At 27.8% G+C, this 19,773-nt stretch overlaps 2 protein-coding genes across 4 annotated transcripts in view; one reads left to right on the top strand and one right to left on the bottom strand.

Annotated features, from left to right (window-relative positions):
- Window positions 1–17,362, bottom strand: part of LOC136977800 (protein FRA10AC1 homolog) — a 35,054-nt gene extending 17,692 nt beyond the window's left edge. The window contains exons 1-6 of one of the 3 annotated variants that reach the window (XM_067273375.1): window positions 17,239–17,362; window positions 15,788–15,880; window positions 7,753–7,792; window positions 1,460–1,536; window positions 1,299–1,379; window positions 1,027–1,111 (exon numbers count right to left, since the gene is read on the bottom strand). In XM_067273375.1, coding sequence (XP_067129476.1) covers window positions 1,027–1,111; window positions 1,299–1,379; window positions 1,460–1,536; window positions 7,753–7,761 — 252 coding nt within the window. In that variant the 5' untranslated portion in view covers window positions 7,762–7,792; window positions 15,788–15,880; window positions 17,239–17,362. Of the gene's footprint in view, window positions 1–1,026; window positions 1,112–1,298; window positions 1,380–1,459; window positions 1,537–7,752; window positions 7,793–10,539; window positions 10,661–15,787; window positions 15,881–17,238 lie in introns of those variants that run through there. The other 2 variants (XM_067273374.1, XM_067273376.1) reach the window with 2 other exon arrangements.
- Window positions 10,650–19,773, top strand: part of Ide (Insulin degrading metalloproteinase) — a 45,106-nt gene continuing 35,982 nt past the window's right edge. The window contains exons 1-4 of the mRNA XM_067273384.1: window positions 10,650–10,771; window positions 17,256–17,443; window positions 17,520–17,596; window positions 18,119–18,145. Coding sequence (XP_067129485.1) covers window positions 10,704–10,771; window positions 17,256–17,443; window positions 17,520–17,596; window positions 18,119–18,145 — 360 coding nt within the window. The 5' untranslated portion in view covers window positions 10,650–10,703. The remainder of the gene's footprint in view (window positions 10,772–17,255; window positions 17,444–17,519; window positions 17,597–18,118; window positions 18,146–19,773) is intronic.

Genomic DNA, 19,773 nt, shown 5'->3' with positions numbered 1-19,773 from the left:
TAATCACTACACAGTAAAACCTCTAAATCTTGAATTTGAAGGGACCAAAATGTTTCCAATTTGATTTATGGGGAGTTTTACATTTGGAGGTATAAGAAAAATGGAAAGATTTTATTTAGATGCAAAGCAGTAGAATAAGGAATGCAATTCTGCAATATATCAATGATATTTATTTGAATTATTATTAGAACAATACATGAGACTGTAATAATGATTTAAATAAATACCATGAATTTAATTATATCACAAAATTCTCTCTCTATGCTACACTAAAATTATTCAAAAATCAAGTTTTACCTAATACATTACATAAATCATCTATAGAAAAATATCTACAAGAAAATTTAGGTGATTCGCAAATAGATCTTTATTAATGTGAGAGGTTTCATAAGTTCATAGAAGACGAAATTCAAGATGGTTGCCATGAATGAAGAACTCTGCACTGAATAGAAATATGAATTATGAAAAAAAATCTATCTTCTCCAAAAGAAATTAAAAACCAAAACACTAAAATAAACTTTAGCTATGTAGTTTTCATTCTCCATCTACTATGATTTAGCTGCTAATATTTTTGCCAGATACAAAACATAACTTTTAAGCCACATGATAATGCTACAGGAAGGTTAGATTTACCAGATAAATTTTCTGCTAAATTAGCAATTTTGATGTCATTGATTTGCCTATCCAGCTGTATTAAAGTTGCTTAATTACAGTAAGCAGCGTGCTGAAAAGATTTGCAAAACTTGATAGGTTGGTTGACACCTGCTATATTTGACTAGTTTGACTTAAAGAAAACAATGTTGAGATACACAAAAGTTTTTTTTTTGACTTAAGTTTCAAGAAAGAGAAAATTTTATATTCGGTATGTTACTGTATATATAATGGTTGCAACTAAATATTTTGTCTGAATAATATTTTATACTAATTTAAGTGAACATTGTAATTAAACAATTAAAACTTTTTATTGTTACAATTATTACAAGAAAAAATAATTAACTTAAAACTTATAAAAAAAATATTATTTACCTTATTTTCTTTGTAACGGCTAAGATCTGATATGCAATATTCTTTGAACAACTTGTCGTAATACCTCTTTGCTAATTTTCTATCCCTAAAACAATTATAGCAACAATTATCTTAAATTTAGAAACTTCACAAAATAGAATAAAAATGAAATTTAATTTTATTATAAAAGTTTATTACATTTATAACATATTTGAAATTGATTTTATAGAAATTAAAAGGATAAAATTATTAAATGTAATGCTGTCAATTAAAAAAAAATTATTGTAATTTACCAAGAATCTGCACTGTCATCAGGGTCCCATAAAAATTGGTGATTTTCTCGTATTATATCAAAATCAGTCTTTCCAGATTGCCTGAAAAGTACATTATGTAAAAACTGAAAATAAAATAGACCTAAATAAAGTTTAGTGATATTTACTAATAACCAACATACCCGTGCTTACTCAATTTTTTTGTACTTCCAGAATAATAAAGGAAATAATGATTTATCAGTTCTTTGTGTCTGGAATACTTATATTTAAGAAAAATTACTTTTCAATTAATGATTATGTATAGGTTATAATTATTTCAGGCACAATTTACATATGCAATTTGAGAGTTTAATCATTGCAATTAGTTTACATTTAAACACAGTTAACATTTAAACTAGTTTAACGTATAAGAATTTTTCAATTAATTATATACTTGTATTTGAAAGAAACTTATTTAAATCCATTATAAGTTGGACAAAATGATTAATGTTATGATTGGGAAGAGCAAATTAATTTAATTTTAAATTTAAGAAATTTGAATTTTCCTAAATCAAAATTAATTATGCTAGTTTAATCTTCCATGTTTTCTTGGTCAATTTCTGATTGAATTTTATTTAAGGAATAATCACCAAATTATAAAGTGGTCTTAAAAAAACAAGCAAATATGCAGAGAGTACCTGCAGAATCTCATAATGGTAAATTAAAACATACAAAATTACATTCAAAGTTATATTCTTCTATATTAAAACAGCACAAAAGTCAGACAAATAAGACATGTAAACTAGAATTTAATAAATTAACTATTTAATTAATAAAATTCAAATAACCAAACAAATTATTTTTTTTCAAATTCTATTCAGTTAACTGCTTCGAAATTATCTGCAAAGCTATATAAGGTTAGTGAGATGTATTTAAGTTAACTGCTTTCTCAGAAATCTAATTGTATAATCTGTTTAGCAGAGTGATAAGTATCAAGTGACATGTTTTTACAGTATGTGATATTAGAATCTTATTTGCATTTTCTGTCACTATTACATTGATAACTTATTCTACAAATGGGATAAAAAATTTGAAAGTACTGAAGATTTAATAGAAATTTTTTATTTATTGATCTCCAAGAAAGAATCTAACTCCAAGAAAGAAACTAAAATTCAAAATTAGTGTGAAATATAACTATTTTCTCTCTGGAAAAAAATACTGTCATTACATTCCATTGAATCTTGTATTAAAATATGTCAAAATTATCTAAAATCATTATCTAATTTTAAATACTGAAAAAACTGCCTTGCCTTTTCTTTAAATAGAAAGTCTATAAAAATTAATTGTAAATTTAAATTGTTTATTTTTGCAGTTCATGATGATAGTAAAGAAAACTAAAAATTAATACATTATTGATAATGACAAAACAAACTTGAAGAAGAAAAAAGAAATTACTTAGATTATAAACCACCTGTTTAATTGATTTAATTTATTGGCTTAACAATATATACAAACAAACTGATAAACTTTTACAAATCAAATGAACAGCCAGATATAATTTAAAGTATTCTAAAAGAAATTTCTAAATTAATTTAATTTCTAATTATTAAATTTAATATTAGAAGGCAGCTTAACCATCTATCTCTAGCCAAACTGCTTACAAAGGAGGATTTTCTCATGTCAGTCTTACATTTTAATAAAATATACACGAATATAAGAAAAAATAATAAAACCCATATTTTTTCTTTTATCAGGTCAGCCATTTGTAAGAAATAAGGTTCTAAAATGTTCTAAAATAATTCATATAGAAATATGATTGTTGTTTATTGGATAAAAAACTGCCAAAACCAGAGATATTGATGACAAAGTTGTTTGTATGTATTTAGAAGAGCATGGCAAAATTAATCTCTTTAAATTGTCATTTTTGTATGCATTTTTGGTCTAAACTCCTTCTTTGGCTCTTCAATTCTCTAAAAACATAGTTTTTGTATGCATTTCAGGTCTAAATTCCTCTTCAGTTCTTGGCAATTCTTTAAAAAATTGGTTTTGAGTAAAATCACAAAGAAATTATATTTTTTATATATAAAATCTATAACTGTGATTCCCTCCCAGATAAATTTGTTTTAATTTTTTTGTCTTTTAAAAATATTTCATGTCATATATATCAATATTTAGTACTCAACATATGATATACATGCCTTTCTTGTATTAATATTAAACTAAAAATATAATTTCCTTGTGATTTTACTCAAAACCAATTTTTTAAAGAATTGCCAAGATCTGAAGAGGAATTTAGACCCGAAATGCATACAAAAAACCATTCACACGCTTCCTTGGTTACCATTAACTCCAAGCAATAGCACTTCTTTTACAATTAAATAATTTCAATTTTTCCATCATCCTGGCATTCACTGTGACAATGAACAAATTCAAGGACAGACTCAGTAAAGTTGATATTTATTTACCAGAGCTGCTTTTCAGTCATAGTATGCTTAAATGTGACCCTTTCATGCCTTTCCTGATCCTGAACATAAAAATCTGTAGCAGTAAAAATTTCACACCCAGATCTCAATGATTTGTCTATCTTGAAAGGATGGACTCAAAATATTGTATTTCAAGGTTCATGGACTAGACAAAAGAATTATGCCGAAAAAAAGCACATATTTTTACCATCCCGCCAAAAACAACAAAGGACATATGGTCTGTAGATTTTTATTTCTTTAGGCAATTCAAGATTATAACAAGAAGAATACAGGAAACAATCAGAGTGGTAGTAATGATGCAATCATTTTTAAATTGAGTGACAGAAAATTTATTTTAAAGCTCTTATCATTTACATATAATCAATTATGTTTCTACTTGCTTAATGTAAATGCTCCTGTTTCTGAACACAAGTTAATATATGTATGGCAGAAGTCCAGATAGTGACAGAAGAGAAATTTACAAATTTTTCTAATGTTATCTAAATAAATTTTACCTTTCCTGTAACAAAGTGTACATTAAAAGATTATGATAGAAATGCCTTCATTTCATGTGCTTATTGTAAACAATTAATTTGTCTTAAACATTATATATATTTCCTTTAAATTTACATTAAAAGTAAAAAATCTTGAGCAGAATCAATCCCCCAACATCCCCAGACATACCACTGTGCCACATTTCTAAATGAATTACATTAGAACATTTTAGAATCTTTGTGAAGAGCTGAAAAGATAAACAGATAAAAGAAAAAATATGGGTTTTATTATTTTTTCTTATATTCATGTATATTTTATTAAAATGTAAGACTGACATGAGAAAATCCTCTCTTGTTAGTATCTTTTTAATTAATTAGCCTTAATGTAGCCTGATAAAAATCTGGCTGTTCATTTGATACTGTGAAAACCGAGAATTTCTGAATAACTCTGTTCCACATTCAGGAAGGAAATGTGAAAAAAAGATCAGAGAAATCTTTCTCTAAAGAGTCCTGATGCCAGTTAAGATAAATTTAACTGCCTCCTAACTCATAATGATATAGACTTTCTATGTTAAGACTTAGCCATAATTTTTAGGATTTAAGTTAAATTGTTGATAATGTGGGATACGTGGAAATCGTGAGCCAACAATGAAGTTAGGCACTAATCATATCAAAATATGATAATTAAGAAATAAATTTATTTATAAGGGATGAACAAAGCTGTTATACAGATATGATACAAATTTTAATTATACAAAAATATCATATCATACAAATAAATCTCTATAATATAAATGATTCTAAAAGGGAAATGAAATGAACCACAATCTGTTCCCCTAATGCTTTTCTGAGAGAGAGAGAGTTTACAAAACTCATACTACCTGTACTACACCCATCTTTGATGTGGAGTATTGAAAATTCTTGGAAATGAGTAGGAGTAGAGAACTAGGAGAGGAATGAAAGCATTGGCTAATCGCAATGGCATGAATGCTGATGAAATGCATTGATAAAGTCTTGGTAAAAAGCATATTTGAAGAGGATCTCTCATATTTTATTTTTGTATAAATCAGATTGTTGGAAATAAGCCCTTCATGCTTCCAATGCTTGACAGAAGTTCGGCAGTCTTGTGGATAGTGTGAGAGATATCACTTTTGGAGGAACTTGTCTTCTAGCTGAAAATGAAGTTCTTCTTTCAACTTTATTAGATTTTATGATAAAAATTTTCTATAGAAATTTATCTAACAAAAATTTGTTATTTAAATTAACAAAATTCACACCTAAACGCTAATTCCAGCAGTAAAACTGAACAAACTTTAATGTTTGAATGTTTCCGGCTTCTTTTAGAGGCCCTCCTCGCTAAGGATTTGAACTTGTGCTTAACATATAAGAGAAAACGGAATATTTTCCAACTATTAACTAATGCTAAAGACAGGTCAGATGACAAAAAAGTGCCAGGTGTGTACCGCATACCATTGCATGACAAACGTTTCAATTGTCGGGTAACATACATCGGATCCACATATAGATCCCTTGAAGCTAGAATACAGGACCACAAATATGATGTGTCCAAGTGGAAGTATAATACTGCACTAACACAGTATGCTACCGAACGCGAGATTTCTCCATGTTGGGATGAAGCTACTCTTTTACACAGGGCCTTTGACCGACACGACTTACGTTTGTTGGAAGCTCTTGAGATCTATATAAAAAGCACAAAGGGATGTTGCATTAACTCCGATTATATTCCGGTTCCACAATCGTGGAAATATTATTTACAGTGCCACAAACAATAATTTTATAGGTAATTAAATATTCGTGTTTTCTATGTAAAAGAAAACAACTTCCACATCGTTTACAGTGCACTAATTTTTTTCTTACAACACTATAATATTAATAATAATAATGAGTTTATTTATAACTTTATTTAAATTATAATTTTATGTTTAAATGTAACAATAAACTGTAACGTAAATAATGTAACTGTAACGATAATGTAACGATAAACTGATATGTTTATAAACTGGATAATCTCTTTTACACACGATATTTATATCTGGTATAAAACAATGCATAAGTGATAAATAATAAAATATTTTAAAAATATTTTAAAAATGGAAAATTCTTTAAAAGCACTGACAGGAAGTAAATTAATTGATTACCTGTTATACTGTACATAATTTTTTGCTTATTTTGCGATATCCAGTTATTACAATATCTAGAAGGTGTAAACTATAGTTGTATTCGTATTACGAAGTATAATAAGTGATTTTTCACAGGGACATAAAAATTCTTTCTCGTTAATGTCGTATGGCTGTTTCGGCCTCGTTTTCTGCTCTGCGGCGTGGTACAAATTTGCATATTTTCAAAGTTATTATAGATGGTTAGCAGCAATGTAGTTTCTTGCGATAATCACAACTTATATTAATACATACAGTGTATTTTACAGTATTTTTAACCAGTTTTCGCTTATTTTTATGCTTAGATTTTTATTAATGCAATTATTGGCGGTTAGGATCGAAACACTTTCTTTAAATTTTCTGTTATACATATTTTTTCCTTGTATAGGATTTGAACGTTATTTTTGTCTATGTTGCAGTCGTTAAGTAAACAGTGATCGTGGAAAACGAAGTTTAGTCTGTGGTATTTGAGGTCTGCAATGTGTTCTTTTAATCTTAGGCCTAGTTTTCGTTTCATCTCTCCTATGTAGAAATTAGTCGTGTTGCAGGTGCACGGTATCTTGTACACTACGTTTCTTGTTTCTTCTTTTTTTCTCTGGTTCTCTGTTGGGTTTTGTGGGTCTCAATCTATTTTGTAATTTTTCGTATTTCGAAGCCAGCTTTATGCTCATTTTTTGTAGATCTCTGTTGATGTCTTCGTATAGTCCCTTTATATACGGAAAGCTGATATATTTTGTATCCGTATTTAGCTTCTTTACTTTATTGTTATTCATGTTGCTGTTTATCTTATTTTCCCAGTGATTAATTAAACTGTTGGGGTAACCGTTGAGAACGAATTTCTTTTTTAATTCATTTGTATGGGTATGTATGTCTGTCGGGTTGCTGGTTCTAGTGATAATTTTTGTATACTCCATTTTGAAGATGTTTTGTTTTATATACGAAGGGATGTTAGAGTCGTATCTGATTGTTACATCTATGGAGCATGGTTTTTTATAAGGTTTAAATTCAAGGCTGTAATCGTTCCTTTTAATTGTAACGTCTAAGTAATTTATACTCTTATTGGTTTTGTTCTCTTCTTCGGCAGTAAACTGTATTTCTTCGTTTATGTTGTTTATGATGGTTTTTATGTCATTAATCATAATTTCTTGGTCATCATATTTTCATTTAACAAATAAATTATCAAAAATAAATTGGAAAAAATATTAAATTAAAAATTTGTGGAAAAAGTAGACATGATATAAAATCATTCAATATTTTAGAATTTATTAATCACTTAAAAATACATATACATTCAGGAATAAAATGAAAGATCAATTAAAGATTCATGAAATTTAAATTAAGTAATTTATAATTTAAAGGATACAGCATCCATTGCCAGAATTTTATTCTTCAAGGTTAGAGGCCTACAAAAAAAAGAAAAATAATATGTATAGAAATTTTATTATTAATTGCTGTTTAAATAATACTTTTGCAACAATTCAAGATATAATTATTCCAAATTCTGTTTATCCTAAAAAAATAACTGAAATAGATGTTACATTTTCTGAGTAATATAGCATTATAAACATCAAAATACAGTATAACCCTAATTTATGAGTGTACTTTGTTTCTGGAAACCTCACATAAATTGAAATCGTGCAAACCAGAGCAAGCTTCCAATTTTTTCTTAGTCAAAATTTGTACCTCATTTCAGCATAACCTCACACACCTTATCCATGAATTTAAGATGAAGATTCCCAAGTGTCCGAGTGTCTGCACTTTATAATGTTTAGGAGACAACAATAATTACCGCCACAGTTTCAAATGCATTAAAACAATATTAAATTGCTAAAAAACACATTTACCTATCAACCAATAATACTAAATAAGATGAAAATAAATGAAAGTGTTGATTAAATTATTCACCAACAAAAAATAGCTAATACAAAATGAGAGAAACAAATATGACATACCAGTTTCATGCAAATAATAACAATTAAACTGCATGTTTTCTGTGCTTTTACTATTCAAGCTGAGGGTATTTTTTTCCTTTGTACATATCAGTTTAATGCCCATTATTAATAATAAAGTATTTAAATATTTATTTATGAAAGTATGATTTTAAAACAAATTGTACTTGAATTGGCAACTGGTATCTTTCTTAATTATGAACATTACTTATTATAAAATTATTAATTTTATTTGGTAATTTGTAAACTATTTTCCATTTTTTTTATTACTTCTATGTACTTGAAATAACATTTTAATGTGTCTACATTGTCTTCAAAGGTAAAATGTAAATATGTTTAAAGCTTCTTGTCCTATTCAGTTGTTGTACTTAAATCTCACAACTTGACAAATGTAGGACTTATCACATAGAATATGTGTTTAGAAGAGCATGGCAAAATTAATCTCTTTAAATTGTCGTTTTTGTATGCAATTTCGGTCTAAACTCCCTCTTTGGCTCTTCAATTCTCTAAAAAAAAATGGTTTTTGTATGCATTTCAGGTCTAAATTCCTCTTCAGTTCTTGGCAATTTTTAAAAAAATTGGTTTTGAGTAAAATTACAAAGAAATTATATTTTTTATATATAAAATCTATAACTGTGATTCCCTCCCAGATAAATTTGTTTTAATTTTTTGTCTTTTAAAAATATTTTATATCATATATATCAATATTTAGTACTCAACATATGATATACATGCTTTTCTTGTATTAATGTGAAACCAAAAAGTATAATTTCCTTGTGATTTTACTCAAAACCAATTTTTTAAAGATTGCCAAGATCTGAAGAGGAATTTAGACCCAAAATGCATACAAAAACCATTCACACGCTTCCTCGGTTACCATTAACTCCAAGCAATAGCACTTCTTTTACAATTAAATAATTTCAATTTTTCCATCATCCTGGCATTCACTGTGACAATGAACAAATTCAAGGACAGACTCAGTAAAGTTGATATTTATTTACCAGAGCTGCTTTTCAGTCATAGTATGCTTAAATGTGACCCTTTCATGCCTTTCCTGATCCTGAACATAAAAATCTGTAGCAGTAAAAATTTCACACCCAGATCTCAATGATTTGTCTATCTTGAAAGGATGGACTCAAAATATTGTATTTCAAGAAGTTCTGAAATAAATTTCAATTAAAATGGCAAATGGTATTTTTACAATTTAAAAAATAAGAAGAAACCAAGTCATCTTCAATTACATCATGTCCAATCACCAGGAACAAAACAGTCTTCCTTTGCAGAAGCAACCTTTTATTAGAGGCTATACCTCTGCAAAATTATGTAAAACAGTTAACTATCATCAGTCATGAATTTTTCAGAGGTGTAGCCTCTAATAGAAGGTTCTTCTGTTTTGTTCCTGGTGATCGAACATGATAGAATTGAAGATGACTTGGTTTCTTCTTATATTGCAGCCAGTGTGATTGCACACATGGCAAAGAATGTCACGAATCAACACATTAATTGCCGCAAATAAATTTCATGATAATAATTCGGTGTCTGAAATTATACCAAAACAAGTATATTTCATCATATATTTGTTACGTTATTGTCAGCAGTATTCTGACACAAAACTAATTAATAAAATAAACGGCCATAAAATTTGTCTTCCTACACTAATGATTTATCCTTTGTGATCCCCTGGGTTAAATTCACATTCATTGTATACATTTGGGTTAATGTTACATATGGTTCCAAAATGGCGGCTCGTCTCTGATTGCAGCAAACAGAAGAAAGGAAACAGTGGGGACGCACGTTCTAACCTAACCTATTCTAATTACCATAATTATTACCAACAAAATTATTAGAATAGGTTAGGTTAGGTTAGAACGTGCGTCCCACTGTTTCCTTTCTTCTGTTTGCTGGAATCAGAGACGAGCCGCCATTTTGGAACCATAGGTAACATTAACCACATTTTTGTATTTGTGTCAACTATATAAAAAAATAAATACAATGTGTATAAAATGTCTGTAATACGTATTGTTGTAATAATATTCTTGACTTCTAACTCTTTAAAAAGTAAATAATCAGTTAATTAATATGCTCATTGACGGTAACAGCAACAAATTGCCGATATTAGGAGAGATGAAATTGACATATTAGCACGTTAATGAAATATACAGCCATTTCGCATATAAACAGTAACTCTTAAATTTTCTCACCTATTAATTTTATCGCTTTTTGACGGCTCCATGATTAGGAATGGCTTCAATTATTTCAACACAAAAAAAAATTCTTTGAAACGTCTATGCACTTATTTTCAACATTCACCGTCATTTCAACCGAAAGATGGCGATAATGACAAATCACGTGGTCTGTCTCTTCCATGTTTTTAAACGTCGGTCCTAAATTATTATTTCCGATCCATTCAACCGCTATTTTTCGAATTGTGAGGTAAAAATAATTTATTTAATATTAACAAATAATAATATATATTTCTTTAAAAGTATAAGTATACATTTATGAAAATTTAATCGTTTCCGGATTTTCGCATTATTCCAGCGATGCAGACATTACATATTTGACATAAGAAATAATTAACCTGCATATTTTTTCCAAATAAATTATACTGCTTGTTTAGTTATTTAAGTTTTGTTAATCTTTCCTCTCACAATACGCTTAAATGTATTCAGTTCTTGCATAAAAGACAATATTCGTACTGTACGCGTATGGCTATTGTAACACGTTAAAATATCTTCTATTATACGTCATAAAAACGTTATTTCGTTATTTGTTAATTTCTCAACAATGAATCCCGATAAGACAAATTAAGTAGAAGTTACCTTTATGTGTTTTGTTCATATACATAAATATAAATGAGCTAAAAATAACTTCTACCAAAAATAGAAAAATTGCTTAATTAAATAATAATCTTTTGGTTTATAATATATTTTATAAATGTTGGATTAATTAATAATTCACTCTGATAAAAAATTTTAATGTTATATTTTCTATATTGTGAACACATTATAAATGTAATAATAACGAGTTAAATAGTTGGGATGAATTTGTGGAAATGAAAGTATTTGAATGGGTCCTTGTGAGAAACCTCTCTGCAGACAGGAAAGCATGAGGAAAATGTTTTGTTCCTTCCTGTTCTCGGGACTACTAAAATATAAATAATGGTAAAGTTTTGTGTGTTAAAAATTACGTACAGGGTTCCTATGCACTTGGAAAGTCAAGGATTTTCATTAGTGTTTGGAAAATGTCATGAAAAGTCAGGGAATCTGTCTGCTTATCTGCCTTGTTTATTTCATTTGCAGAATATGGCTGACCGAGTATAGCCATCTGCAGGCAGCAAGAAGTAATGTTGCAACCTTTATTATGAATATAGCAGAATCTGTTTTTCTATCGAAACATCTTTAGTATTAGAGGACACCACTAGACGTACAAATCTGTCTTTTATAAAATTTTTGTCTTTCTTATGTTCTAAACTGCTTTCCTTATCTGATATCGTCAAAACCATCTTCCAAAAACACTGAAAATTTTTCTGGGGTGCTTGGTGCTAAACCTTGTACAATTGCATATAATGAATTAATTTTGTGTGTGTAATAAGTCTTAATTGTTGTTCTATTGTATTGTAAGAATATATTTTAAAATCACTAAAAATCAGAACTTTAAATCATATCAAATTGTTTAAGTTTTTTTTAAGTTTTTAAAAATTTTGTTTTAATGTTTTCACAATTAATACAAAGGTTTACTTTTACTGACAGTTGCAGGTCACTTTTAAAACTAACATTAATTGTTTATGTGAAGTATTATTATAAAATTCAACACTGAGGAGAGCATTGCAAAAATCTGGGAATCAAACAGCCTGATATAATATTCTGCCAGATCAGTCACCATTTTTAAATTTTAAACATTCTGAGATTTTAAAAACACTTCATCGTAAATTTGATAGAATAATCTGCAATACTCTTGATAATTTTACATGGATTAAAATTTTTTCAAAATATTTTAATCCTTTTGGAACTGCCATTCACATCCTCAATTCCAGGTAAAGTGTTAATGAATTGATTTTAAAAAATGAGAACAAAGTGCAAAAATTGATAAATAATACCAATAAATTACAAATATTTATCATTTTTTATTTTAATAATTTTTATTCTGTAACAAACATAATTTCCAGTTTCTTTTCAGTATATTAAAAGTTTATAAAATTTATTAAGGTATAAATTTATACTTTTGTAATGGACTACAGAATTCATTAATTTCCTGCACTTTGATACATAGTACATAGTTTAATAATTAGATTAGTAGAAATAAAGTTGGGTAACAAATATCACTGATTTCAGTGAATTTAGGGCTTAAAAACTGTCAATATTGATCATACCTGTAGTAATACTGTAGTATGTTATACTTTTGAATGTAATAATACTTTGAATATCAACTAGATAGCCTTACATGGAAAAAAATGCTTTATTTGAAAATTTTTAAGTTTAACTTTTTGTTAAAATTATGTTGCTATTTAAAAACAGTTGCCCTTTTTGTTGAAAGATTGGTTTTAAAATTACATGTTTCTAAATCAAGAGTTCATCTTTTTTAAGCACAGTACAGTACTATTTGTATATCAGAGAATACTGTTTGTTGATTTTTGCTACCTTGTGTTTACTAGATTTAACTAAACACCTACTCAAAAACCTTTAAATAGTGCAGCCAAACTTTTGAGTAGGTGTTTAGTTATATTATGCAGTCCCAGAAGAATTACTAGATTTACATACAAATAATAAAGATAAATGATGATAAAATAAAAAGCTCATGTTTCATTTGTAAATTACTTATTTTTTCTTTACATTGAAGTTGTGGATCTTATCAAACATTTTTCTACAGGATATATATAATATACTATTTAGCATGGTCTTTGGAATGTATCAACTGTGTAAAAAGAGGGATAGATGTACTCAATGTTAGCAGTAAGTAAAATGCTGTTTTATTATGTCGATATTCCATACTGTAAGAAATCTGAGGGTCATGGAATTTGGACTCCAAGTTGGTCAGGGAAAGTCATGGACTTCAAAATAAAAATTTGAGTAGGAACCCTGTATGTTGCCAGTGAAAAGATCTAATGTCAACAAAATCGTAAAGCCAAACTTAGATGAGTTGAAATTTTTAAATACAGTTGAACGTGTATTTTAAAAATTTGCCTATCTTGATACTTGCGGAAATGAAAAAAAAAAAAAAAATTGAGAAAAATGGGTTTTGACATATAGAGGTTCTTATATAGTAAACAGTAATAGGTTTGATTGGAAGTACAATATTATATCAATACAATAGCAAGTACAGTACATATCTGGATTAGGTATAAATGAAACATTTTTGACACATGAACAGAAATAGTTTGTCAATAGTTTCTGATATCTGACTTTCTTCAACCAATAAGATGCAAGCCAAACTTGTAGCCAATCAGAGAAAAGCAGCATTAATTGCAACTATATACTGTATTGCAAAGAGATGTTTTGTAACTGCATTTTATTCTATCAAAATGTAGCCACCGAGGTTTGAATTTGTAATCAACACTTTGGTCCATAATTTAAGATATAGAGGTATTGGGAGAAAATTATTTGAAATAAACATGGAAAATATATTGAATTTATGTTGAAAATGCAAGGAGAAAAATAAGTTTCAAGACAGATGATTTTCGAGATAAATGTGTTTGATATAGACAGGTTCAACTATATTTTACAGAGAAACACATATTTTTTAAAACCATTTTAAGACGTGTTGAATTTTGCTTATACTTCCCTGTATCTAATGCCTCCATCAATGATTATTTTCATTAGTGAATAGTATGTGTGGATCAGTGAAAAAACCCAATTAAAAATTGAAACATTGGAAACAAGCATTCATACAAAATGCAACTTTGACATAAATTGCATACTATTTTATGAATTTTTAAACATAAACCTGATTTGTTAGAAAACAGTTCATTCTTATGGATAGTATCAAAATTTCAAATTTTTTACAATAATATGATTGTTTAAATGCTGTGTATATGCTTATATTTTATAATAATGCTACAAAACATTTTAGTTTTAGTGAAAAAAATATAAACACAAGGTGCTTTTTTTTATTATGAAATAATTTTTGATTTGTCCTTTATTTTCTTCAAAATAAAAAATTTGGGTTACCATATTTATATGCCGTTTATGATTCACATTATAGAAATTGAAAAATTTTATTTCAGAAAACATTCTGATCATTGTATTAATGTTTAAATTTGTTAGTGCCAATGTTTTGGCCTTTAAGGATAAAAATATTCACATTAACATATATGGCTTGAAATTTTACACAAATGAGAATTTGGGTTTAATTTCCAGTAACATGTATTTTTTTTTTAATAATAATAATTTTTTTCAATGGGGTTGGTTGTTTTATATATATAATTATAAATAACATTGCTAGACCTGATATACTATAAGCTAGACTCCAACCAAATGCCGAATTCTATCGGGCTAGATATGGCTAAATACTAAATAAACTATGCAACCAATTTGGCACTAGAGGGAAGCGTTAGGCACCATCTCTTATTAAATTTAATAATTATAATATTTAAGTAATTAATTTAAATAATTTTTAGAACCACTGGAAGAAAAAATCAGTCCTGGAGTAGGACTCGAACCCACAACTTCTGCTTACTGTGCAGATGCGTTGCCAGTTACGCTATCCAGACCTCCAGTCTGATCTCCTCTTCCAGTTTACAGGATGTGGGCACTTGATGTGTCCCCACCCGGCGTTGTAATGTGGTTAATAAATAAACCGTCGATGGTTATAACATTAGCTTATATATGCTGGAAGAGGAGATTAGACTGGAGGTCCTTATAGTGTATATAATTTAAACATTTTTACAAGAAAACATTTTTTTTTGTTTTTTTAAAATCAACATTGTGTTTTAATACAAGCAGTATAAATTATGTAATAAGGTCTTTTACTTAAAATTATTACATGCGAATTTATTAAATTGCATTAAATGAGTATCTGTATGATCTCTCTTGCCTGCAACTTGTCCCTTCTGGAAAATGGACTTAATGATATCTATGTATTTATGTATGTGATTTAAGGTGTGACGATACAAGTATTAATACAATGCTGATGAAAGCGATATAGGCTACAGAGTGTAATACCAAAACACAAATAGTGAATGGATACAATTAATACATTTTATTTACACAGAACAAAACAAGTGTTGCAGGATCTTTTATCAGGATCCCAACTAAGGTTGGATATCAGTGAAATTTTCTCATGTTGGGAGTGCACGTAATTACAGACTAAAAAAAAAAAGAAAAATGTTTCAAGCGTAACAGTAGTAACCTGAAATTAATATTACCTTAAAACTACTTTACAATTTAAATAAGAGGAAAGTAGGATAAGAAATTAGAAGGATAGAGATAGAAAGATCAGTAGCAAAAATACCTGGGATTTTATTGGGATACTTTTCCTTGCTTGCAAGATGGGGTCCACAATGAATTCTTCTATATTTACATGTGCTGTTACTTAAACTTTCTCCTATTTTGACATATATCATATATTAAAAAGTTGCATTTTTGACTTAACATAAGAAAAATATTTTTATTCAACATTTACCATCAGTGCATGCTGAATGTCGACATTTGCTGGTGTAAGTGAGAAATACAGTAGAGCATCGATTATCCGACCCCCGATTAACCGACTTATCGTTAACCGACCACATTCTAGTCGACAAATTCAAATGTCCGCTAGTGATGTGGCACTACAATATTTGGTTATGTCTTGGCTACTTTAATATTATTTTTGTTAAATTTTTGCATGTGTTAGCTGGCAGCAGTGGCTTGACCCTGAAAGGGAGGCTAGTATTTAAACCAGGCCTAATACACTATACTAATAATGTATTTTTTCATACTTTTCGGTTATCCGACCAACCCCAGTCCCCAATTGAGTCGGATAATCGATGCTCTACTGTAATGATATTTAGCAAATATTTCATAACTTTGAAAAAAATATTGTTGGGTTTATTAGTTTATTTGATAATTATATACTTGTAAAAAATTAAACATTTATTTATTCAGAAACAGTAAATACAAGATCTTTAAAACAACAAAGAAAATGCATAGTTGTTGACTTTGACCGTAGATTGAGCCAAACTTATAAAATCATAGCCAAGAAGGTCAAAGCAGATTTAGCATACAAATATAACCCATCAATATATAAACTTCTTACCAATGCCAAAGCCAGAAATGCAATGAAGCCAGAAAACCTGGGATATACTTGGTACTGCTAGACAACAATGGGTTTAATATCAACAGGAACTTAACATACATAGCTCAACAAACAGATCACTAACGAAAAAGATAGCGAAGCTTAATTACGATACTTATAATAACAAGTTTAATACCACTCCAGCCCAATATGCAAGTGAGCTGGTATAACAACCAAATGGGAAAAAACTAAGATTATAACACCAATAAATGACAATGGCAAACTAAGAACACTAGAAACATTAGAAATTTTTGAAAAATCCCTTAAAGGAAATTGCATTAATAGCAAGGATGCTGATTACTTTGCACTAGGTTTGTTAAATTTAACATATAATTGTAATTTTGTTTATTTCTGTATTTATTTATTTTATTTCAAATTTTTTGTTAAACTACGATGTTGTAATAACATGAGCAAATCTCAATGTTTCAAATTTATGTTCTAACTGATGTTCCAATTGTGCTTAACCCAAAGATCATCATTTAAGATAGCCGTAAACGTTAGTTCATTTGATTTAATTGAAGAATTTACTAGAGAAAAGAGAGAGAGGTGTTTTGAAACTTACAGTATAATTAAAATAATAAATTATTTATTTTAAAATAACAATGATTAGAAAAATTTTAATAAATTACCTTGTAATGTGTTATAGATATTTTTCATTTAAATGCGTGATGGCTGAAAATAAACTGCAAGTAAAATCAGTTGTTGAAAGTATCACCAAATCTAATGAAGATAAAAGATTATATCGAGGTTTAGAATTAACAAATGGTCTTAAAGTTTTATTGGTAAGTGATTCTACAACAGATAAATCGGCAGCTGCATTGGATGTTCATGTTGGTAAATACACTTTTTTTTTCTTATTCATCTTTAATAACATAATACATTAATTATTATAACAATGATTTAATTACAGGTCATATGTATGATCCCACATATCTGCCAGGTTTGGCTCATTTGTGTGAACATATGTTATTTTTAGGCACAAAAAAGGTAGGACACATTTAAAATAAACATATAATTAAAACATTTTTAAAATTTTAATTTATCTCTACATAAATAAATCTAAATAAAATAATTAAGAATATAATTTTATAATGATTATTATATAGAATTTAATAATATGAAAAACAATAAAATCTCTAACAATTTTAAAAATAAATTTTTAACACTTTTCTGTCAGATATAAATTATGAAATCATCATTAAAGATCACATATTATTTATTATAAATTTTTATCCTATTAATGCTTTTAGATATCCTCAGAATGAATAATTAATTTTCAAAATTTTAGGCACTAATTACAAAATAGAATGCAAAATAAAAACTTACATTTAGGATAAAAATTTTAATCTCTTGTATATTGCATGAATGTAAACTTCATGAAATACAAGTCATCTTGATTGATTGATGTAACATATGATATCAATTGGATTAAACTGTCACAAAAGTGTTAAAAAACTTGATTTACCATGTAAACTCATGTCTTTAAAGATTAAATTTTAATTTTTACAGTATCCAGTTGAAAATGAATATAATAAAGTAAGTTCAGTTTTCAATTTATAATTATAAAATATTTACCAGTTTTGAAATTTTTATTTTATAACACAAAATAGTTGTTTTATGTTATAGTTTACTAAAAATGATTTCAGTTGTTTTCTCAATATTTTCTTTGATGCATTTATATATCTTTTATTACTTTCTAACTTTATTATTATTTTAATAGTGATATCTTATTATAAAATACAAATATCCTAAATATTTACTATTTGTAAGTTGCTTCTTAAATCAAGCAGCTTATAAAAAATGTATTTTATTATCCATCTAAGTGGATGGCAAACTTCAACTATAATTAATTTTCATTTATTATTTAACCAATATTGTTTATAACTATAAATATTTGATTGTTTTATATATTATAGAATTATTATTTCTTACATAAGAAGGAACACTATAAGAAAACAGAATTATTACTATTTTATTTCACTTATATAATTTTTATTTTATTCTACAAATTTTATAAATTTTTCTAAAGTTCTAAGAGTCGTTTTTGAGGAGAGGCATGATGATCCAACATCATGCCTCTCAGTTTGATCAGTCTCAGTGAAAATATAGTGTATTCCCAATGACTGACATGTACCAAGTAATAAGGTGCACTATTGAAAATTAAATAAGAAAATTGAGGTTAAAAATTGCATAATCACTTGAAACTTTCATCATTTTTATCATTCATAAGATTCCTTGGGGCAAGCCAGTTTCATAATCAAGAGGTTGGTGTTTTGAATCTCATCATATCAATGGGTTATTTTTTCCTCTAAAACCATAATTTTCACTTTATTCTTGGTACTTTTAAATATATTGTCAGAGAGAGAAACTGATTTATTTTTAGAAAACTACAAATGTATCATAAACAAAGTAATAAGACAATAAAATTGACCCATTTCAAGTAACAAGTCAATATCAAAAACAGTTAAGAAATACTATCTAACAATATTTATTTAATAAAACATTTTCTGTATATTTGTGTATGTATTGGTACTTAATCTGCAATCTTAAAGTCATTGCTTAACCTAAATGTGTCTATAATTGTCTTCATTTGCTAAACAAGAAAGGATGGCTTCAACATCTTGTGATAACATCAATTGCATAGAAATATGTTTTGTAGAAGGATCACTGCATGACAATATTGCAAAATTATGTGTAAAGGAAGCATTTATCTATTGTGAAATCATTCTTCAAAATCAAGATCTATTTACATTCAAGGGTTCTTCATCAATTTTGGAAGTTACAAAGGCAGTAGAAGAAACCATTGCTGAGCAAATAATTGATATGGTGGGAGAAAATAAATTCATAGAATTTATTCATATTGATGAAGATGAAGATGATAATCTTTTCATAATATCATTGCTAGAGAATATGGCATCAGTATCTATGTTGAATGATGAATAGGATGAACTAAAAAAAAATGAAATGCAAGGATGCAGAATACATTCCACTCAATTACAAAATAAAGATTGTTAGTCTTGTCTAATCAAGCTCAACATGAACCTTTCAGACATTGCAAAAATGTGTACTCTCATTTTTGAAAAGAAAAGATCATTTTGAATTATTGGAAAGAGGATATAAAGAAAGGTGGAACAAACGAGGGCAAGCTACCTATCATAGACATG

This window comes from Centruroides vittatus, unplaced genomic scaffold (assembly GCF_030686945.1).
Source record: "Centruroides vittatus isolate TY-2023 unplaced genomic scaffold, ASM3068694v2 contig_474, whole genome shotgun sequence".
In the NCBI taxonomy this organism is placed as follows: domain Eukaryota; kingdom Metazoa; phylum Arthropoda; class Arachnida; order Scorpiones; family Buthidae; genus Centruroides; species Centruroides vittatus.
This window is presented reverse-complemented; position numbering and strand designations above follow the sequence as displayed.